Genomic DNA, 7,957 nt, shown 5'->3' on the forward strand with positions numbered 1-7,957 from the left:
TCTTCCCCTTCCCCCAACGAGCCTAGTTTAAAGCCTGCTGGAGGAGATCCGCCAACCAAGAAGAAAACACACACTTACCTTTAGGGGAAAGGTGGAGTCCATCCCATCCGAGCATGTCTCTCATTGTGATGTGTGGGTTGTTGTTGAGGAAGCCAAAGCCGACCTTGAGACACCATTCCCGAAGCCACCAGTTGGTCTCTGCGATGCACATCCACTCACTGTAGGACAGAAGAGAAAACCACCTGTGCACCTACCTCCTTCAGCACGCCCCCCAGAGCATGGTAGTCCACCATCAGGTGATCAGGGCTTCTCCTGGCCGCATCATTAGTACCCACATGGATTAGGACCAGGGGGTAGTAAGCGGTGGGCTGGATCATGGCCTGGATCATCCCCTTCATGTCCTGAATCTTTGCTCCGGGTAGGCAGTAGACCTCATGTGTCAAGGGGTCCTGGCGACAGATGGGGCCCTCCGTACCTCTCAGGATGGAGTCGCCTATGACGATCACTTGACACTTTTTCCCTGGGACTGCTTAGCTCCTTTGGCCTGCTCAGATTGTGGAGAGTGTGAAGTTGCCTCCTCTCCGGTTGCCTCCTCCCCCTCCTTCTCCTACAGTGTTGCCAGGGCCTCGGACCTGTTCTCCAGCCGGACTGGAAGAACTGGTACTGCTGTGTTACGAGCAGCCCTGGTTCTGGAGGTGACCGTCTGCCACTCTGCAGTGGAGGGCACTTCCCGAGGTGCTTCTTCCTTGGGTGTGTGGCCCAGCAGGGAAAAGAAATAGCCGTCAATTTCATCCTCTGCCTCCCTGATTCCCCTCAGCCTGCTAACCTCCTCCTGGAGCTCCCTCACCTGCACCTCCAGGGCCCAAAGACGGGCACCAGCAGGACAGGTGTGGGGATCCCCAATCCCTGCCCCCCCCAGGCCTTGCTGGGCAACTCCCTCAGGCCAGGGGGTGGGGGGATGCCAGCCCCCCCCAGGGGTTCTATCTGGGTGGAGGCCTCAGACAAGCCCCGGGTAGGCTGTGCCACCTGGGCAGGGGCCCTGGCAGCATTCCATGTCAACACCATCATAGGAGTTGCTGCTTGTTTATGACTTAGTGCAGTGCCTTCTTCCTGCCCTAGCAGGAGTCTCCCTCCTGGCCCTTCTTGCTTGCCCACCAGCACGAACGCCGACGCAAATGCTGGTGCGCTCTTACGGAGTGTGCCTGTTTGCATGCTCTGCTCACACGCTGCAGCTCAGGAGCGTGGCTCCCTACTGGCTCAGCTAAGAGGGATCCGGGGGGCTTCCCCTCTGGATCCAGCTCTGCTGCATCTGGTCCCTCTGCCCACTTACCTTAGGGGGATCAGCTGCTGCTGCCCCGCTGCTGGCTCCGCTGCTGCTGTGTCCACCTCCGCCTCCGGTCAGGTAAAGAGGCACACATGCATGCAGGACACATGTGTGTCTGGATCCCTCCTCTCCTCCCTGCTCCTGACTCCCATATGGTGCCTGCTGTGCTCACCTGGGTGCTGGAGCAGGAGCACCAGTAGATTTGGCCTACCAGGCAAAAAGTTTGAGCACCACTGATATAGGCTTTAAGAACCAGGAAGCCTAAGTTGATATCCCCCTTTCATAGCACCTGCTTGTCTGTCATAATTATAACACAATGTTCTTCTTTTGCTGTGTAGATGAGATTCAGTGATTGTACAGGTATAACCAGATTAGCTGGTCCTCTGCCTTTCCAAGCCCTTGCATGATTTGCCATGCCAGAGTGTACCAACCTACCTCTGTGCATGATGTATTCACTGTGGAATTAGTATGAAGGACCTCATGGATTTTTTCCAGAATACACTGATAAAAAACATGGTAATGTGCTGGCAAGTGAGGATGCAGAAAAACAGCTGATACATGATGGAAGGGGAGGTGGAAGGAAAGTTGTATGTACCCAATTCAAACATATTTGATATAATCAAGTCAGATGAGAAGGTTATGACCTAGCATTCAGAAATGTTCATATTTTTAATATAGATGAAGCCAAAAAGAATCTGTCACTCTGTAAATTTCTGACTTACATCCCTAGTAACAGTACTTTCCCTCCAACATAGTCACCTTCATGGCACATTTGCCCATTAACAGAAAGAAAGCACTGGCTCCTTCAAAGTTAACATGTCACACTATCTCTTTCTCATGGGTGACTGGTGCCTCCTGAGTCGGGGGGGCACTTCCCCCCCAGCAGCCAGTCAATGACTGGGGGGGGTGTCCCCTGCAGCTGATCATACCAACCAGGTGGGGGCCCACAGCCAATCACACCGACCCAGAAATGGCAGCGGCACACCGCTGGCACTTCCAGGTGCACCGCTGGCACTTCCGGGTGGGTGCAATCGGCCATAAGGATCACTTCTCCTGGCTCCCCACTGCCCAGCCAGCACTCTCAGGGAGGGCACCAGTGCTCTCACCTGCCTCCTCTGCCCAGGAATGTTGACTGTCAAGGGGTGTACCAGTGCTATCAGGGGCTGCACATGCACCTCTGTGCCCCCTCTACATGTTGCCACTGCTCTTTCTCCTTCAAAGCTTCCATGAATGCTTCTATCCCTCACCTTGGAGCAGTGCAAACATTTTCTCTGTTTCTCAAAACTAATTCAATCTTGATCTCATACTGGGGCTCTGGATATGCAGAACTGGTTTTTTTCTATTGTGAATATATTCGTAACTGTTAATTCAGTCAGAAATGCAAACATAGATATCTCTATTCAGACAAGATTTCCATTTGTAACTAACTCATATATTCTGTTTACAGGTCGAAATAAGTAATGAACATTGATTTGGTGCTGCTGCCGAAGAAACAGATTTTAGAAGAAAAAAACAACTTTGTGAATTGTTGTCATGGAAGAGATACACGCTTCTCACAGAGTATGAATTACTCTTCCCGACTCTGTGTGACTGAATGCCTCAGTCAGCCTCAGTATTCTCATCATTATCATCATTAGGTGGATCCTTGTAGATGATCTTGGATTTTTTTTAATTATTTGCTTATATGGACACTTGTAAATTGTAAATTTTTCCTTTTTTAATTTTGTTTTTTCTACAATACCTAGTATTAAGGCATGAAAACAAAACAATCTGTGGAAACTATGAGAGGGTGTGTGTGTGTTTTCAAGTTCAAGTTCAGAGGGTGTGTGTGTGTTTTCAAGTTTTTTTGCCTGAAAAAATTATATGTGCCTGGTAAAGATTGTGTTAGTAAATTTGACATCAGAATATTTGTCAGGGGTCAGATACCAATAGTGTAAAATGGATAATTTTTAGCAATGCATCAGACATTCACAATGTCTACACATCATATTGTTTGAGCTACTGTATGCAGTAGGAATCGATCAATAATTCTTCTTTTCCAGGTTTCCTAATAATGATGTACTTGCATAAATATTTTAATTCATATATGGCTCCTTCTCCCTTTTTAATCTTTTCTCTTCTGCACCCACAAGCAATAGTTGTCTGTGAACTGCAGGGAGGTAAAATGGATGTTCTCTATGGATGTCTTTCCTCAGGAACCCTTATATGTAGGGCTCTTGAATTGTCTGTCATTTTACACTGGTCTTTATTCTTTTCCTTCTCCTCCCTGAAAGGAGCCCAGCATGAATGTACAGTATAGGCACTAACTGTAGCCTTAGAAGGGTTATTTTTGCTCTTAATTTAAAAGTAAACAGAAAGGTGTGGATGTGAAAATGTGTATAAAATTTTGTAAAGTTATCTGTAAATACTTCTAGACATGTATGTAACTGTGGCATTTTGTTTGTCTCCACCAGTATAAAAGTGATACAAAAAAGCTATTTTCTTTGGGGAACTGGCAGTGTCTTCAAAAAGACCCTTTTAATTGCTTTTTTCAATACTATTTAAAATATAGCCCAAGAGTGTATGGTTCTTTCCTTCTCTGAAGAACAAGTACTGCATAGGCAGCAGAACTGCAAGCTTCTCCACAAAGCCCTGCCAATGTGCCTCAAGCTGCATAGGGAACAACTTTTAGGGATCTAAAGATCCCTGCAGAGATTCCACCTCCCTGCATGTCAAATTGTGACCTCTTTGGTGGGATTGGCAGCAAAGGTGGGTGGCTCTTAGGACACCCCTCCATTGTGAATTGAAGTGAAGTTACCAGGTTCTTTCAAGCAGTATTCAGGTGATAACAACTTTTTGTCCATCATTAATGGATCGAGGCATCTGGCTTTGCAATTGTTTTTGTCTGAAGCTTATCTCAATGGGTTTTTCAGGTATTGACAAAGTTGAGCTAAACTAAGACTTGTTATGGTTCTATACATTAAGAATGATATATGTGCTATTTACTATTAAGAACCTGAACAGCTTGTTAATGGAAGTGCTGTCAGGGTTAGGTAAAGGAATAGTGATACCTGCCACCTTTTATCTATTTACTGAATCAGCACTACACTGTCTTGAAACTTAGAATCATAGAAAATTAAGGTTGAAAGGGACCTGAGGTCATCTAGTCCAACTCCCTCCGAAAAACAGGACCATCCCCAACTATATCATTCCAACCAAGGCTTTGTCTAGCCAGGCCTTAAAAACCTCCAAGAATGGAGATTCCACAACCTCTCTGGGTAACCTGTTCCAATGTTTTACTACCCTCCTAGTGAGAATGTTTTTTTTCCTTATATCTAACCAAAATTTCCCTTGCTGCATCTTGAGATCATTGCTCCTTGTTCTGTCATCTGCCATCACTGAGAACAGTCTAACCCCATCCTCTTTGTAACCACCCTTCAGGTAGATGAAGGCTATTAAATCCCTCCTGTCTTCTCTTCTCCAAACTAAATATGCCCAGTTCCCTCTTATGTCTTCTCATAGAACGTGTGCCCCAGCCCCTTAACCATTTTGTTGCCCTCTGCCGGACTGTCTCCAAATTGTCCACATCTTTTCTGTAGTGGAGACCCAAAACTGGACACAGTACTCCAGATGTGGCCTCATAGGTACCAAACAGAGAGGAAGACCCACTTTTCCTGATCTGCTGGCAACGCTTCTAATAATGCAGCCCAGTACGCTGTTAGCCTTCTTCACAACAAGGACACGCTGTTGGCTCATATTCAGCTTCCTGTCCACTGTAATCCTGAGGTCCTTTTCTGCAGACCAGCTACTTAGCCAGTTGATCCCCAGCCTGTGCTGGTGAATGGGATTGTTCTGTTCTAAGTGCAGGACTTTGCAGTTGTCCTTACTGAACCTCATGAGATTTCTTTTGGTCCAATCCTTTAATTTGTTGAGGTGTCTCTGAATCCTAGCCCTACTCCAACTTATCTACTACTCCCCACCACAGCTTGATGTCATCCACAAATGTGCTGAGGGTGCAATCTATCCCATCTTCCAGATTGTTAATGAAGGTAATGAACAAAATTGGCCCCAGGATCAACCCCTGGTGTACCCTACTTGATACCGGCTTCAAGCTAGACATCAAGCCATTGATTACTACCCTTTGAGCCCAAGATCCAGCCAGTTTTCACGTGAAATCAGCAACGGTACAAAAACAGTAATGTAAACCTAATCCATTTTCAGTATTTCTAGGACTAGAAATAGTATAGGGCAGCCGGCATCACGAGAAATCTGGCTGTGCCAAAGAAAGAAGGGCTACCAAATATGAAAAGCAATACCCAAGTGCTCCGTGTATTTGTATGCTCCCATTTGTATGTGCAGTGTGAGCTGTAACAAAGTATTTGGTCTGCCATGTCTTGAAGTTATTATCTTCCAGGCACTGAGGTCAAAAATGCATATTATGTCATAAAACAGTATCACTTTTGACACTGCAGAAGGTCAAACTGCAAAGCAGTTAAGATCGCTTATGAGCTGAAAAGCACTCTTCTCTATCTATGTAGTATTTTGCTGGTGCTTATTGAAAACAATTCTTATACATATGGCCTCACATAACCTCACATAAGAACACAATACGTTCAATTGTGCCTTCTCCTATCTGTGACACTCCAAAATGTTGCATTCTGTGTCCTCTGAACCTGGAGAAGCCAGACAGAGCATTTCAGGGTCCAGGATTTTTCCATTGTTTAATTAAAATTTATTTATGTGCTTGAATACTCTACCTCCCTGCTCCACACTCATAGCTGGATGCATGGGGATATTCAGCACATATTCCTGTGTTTACTGTATTTCCATTTCGGCTTTACATTTCAGAATTAATTCCCTGGCACTCCAGTGTGGGCTGGCAGATTAAAGGTGCCGATTGAACCAGTGTGACATGCCATGGATCGGGTAACAAACAATGGGAAGGAACAACAGATCCGTGTCATTTACACAGCTCATCCTCCAAAGAAACACATTGTACTACATTCTGGCAGTGCCTGGGAAGCATAGATCTAATTTTCTGTAAACACAGACACATCTGCTAGACTATGTCTTGCAAATTCATCTCAATGTGTCTGTTCCCCTGCCATGTCATGGAATTTACAGATTCTCATCATACTAATAAATACATATGTATATACCACACAGAATCTGTAAGGCACTTAAAATTTGTTGGCTAGAACAGCACTTGACGTATTTTCCAAACAAAATATTGACTATTTTTCCTGTGCAACACAGTAGTATTTTCTATAGATCTATATACTCTTTAAAAAAAGGCATCCTAACTGACACAGCAAGACTACCATCTGTCTTACTTAATGGTCAGGACATTCCTCATTGAAAGGGATTTGTCTTCATTAAAACAAGTTCAAATGCATACTGCATTACTGAGAAAACTGTTGTGTTTTTCTAAATGGAACATAAATAAATAATAATATAGTAATGATCAGCCTGTACATGTCGGGAAAATAATCTTACATATAATCAATGGAATGTTAGATTGTTCATCCTAGTACAGTGAAAATACATTGAAAGTACAGTATTTTTTAGGAAATACAGAGCAATAATGTCTATACTTTTGCAACAAAAACTTTAAACAAAGATTAGGCAATGAAACAGGAAGTGACCAGATTTGGCATGTTTACCAAGGTGAATTTTTTCATCCAGGTTCAGAAAATTACTGGATTTGTACTTCAACACAGAATTTGAAAACAATTGTGTTTTCAAATCTCAGATGCAGATCATAAGCTCATATCAATTCTCCTGGCTTTGTTGACCAACAGGGACATGGCAAATGATGCCCACTGAAGACCACCTCTTTCAACTTCAAACTTCAAACTTTTGACTTTCTTTTTCTCCTTTGGTTTTCCCCTTGTGCGTGCTCTCTCTCTTTCAGCCTCACTAGAAGCCTTATAGACAATTGAATTAGCATGCAGTTGATAAATAGCAAAATTGGGGTGACTGCAGTGATATGACAAAATACATTTGGGTATGAATTTTAGTGGTTTCCATTAAGGCAGTATAAGTGCTCTGTAGTTCCAAGCAGTTGAGAGAGGAAATATTTTGGATGAAGGACAATACAACTTTATGAAGACTGTTTCTTTTTAAACAAACGTGTGGCAGAATATTTTAAGAAGGTTTTTTTCCTGCTGTTGGAGAGGTTGCTGGTCATAGTGGTGTCCCCCATTCTAAGTACATGGACTGTTTCTCACATCTCTGGAATCTTCAGCAAAGAAGAAATGCTTGAAAATACCACCACCATCTTACAGAACTCTCTGAAATGACAGTAGTTTGGATTTAATGACATTTTCTTTAATGCTAAGCCACAAGTACAACTAGGAAATTACTTTCAGTGCAGCTACACCAGTTAACAGCAGCTGAGAATCTAAACCCATTATCTTTTCCCTTTGACAGCTTTCCGCCTGTAGCACCATGGAAGCCATTGACAAGCTAGTATTTGCAACATATTTGTACGAAGATACTACAGATATCTCCTATGCCAAGCATAGGGAAAATTTAGTCACCTCAAATACAAATACTGACAAATGCTGCCTTTCTCATGGCAAGTGCTGTATGTTCTCTTCACCAGGCTGTCTCACTTCCTTTCACTTCAGAACTGCCTGATTTAAAAAAGCT

The 7,957-nt window shown here is 43.9% G+C and overlaps 1 protein-coding gene across 2 annotated transcripts in view; it reads left to right on the plus strand.

Moving 5' to 3' along the window:
- Nucleotides 1-3,016, plus strand: part of NKAIN3 (Sodium/potassium transporting ATPase interacting 3) — a 768,196-nt gene extending 765,180 nt beyond the window's left edge. Inside the window, exon 6 of one of the 2 annotated variants that reach the window (XM_019527722.1) lies at nucleotides 2,772-3,016. In XM_019527722.1, the coding sequence (XP_019383267.1) occupies nucleotides 2,772-2,785 (14 nt within the window). In that variant the 3' untranslated portion in view covers nucleotides 2,786-3,016. The remainder of the gene's footprint in view (nucleotides 1-2,771) is intronic. The other variant, XM_019527721.1, reaches the window with a different exon arrangement.
- Nucleotides 3,017-7,957: the final 4,941 nt, after the last annotated feature.

This window comes from Gavialis gangeticus, unplaced genomic scaffold (assembly GCF_001723915.1).
Source record: "Gavialis gangeticus isolate Ggan-Ray unplaced genomic scaffold, GavGan_comp1, whole genome shotgun sequence".
NCBI classification, from domain to species: domain Eukaryota; kingdom Metazoa; phylum Chordata; order Crocodylia; family Gavialidae; genus Gavialis; species Gavialis gangeticus.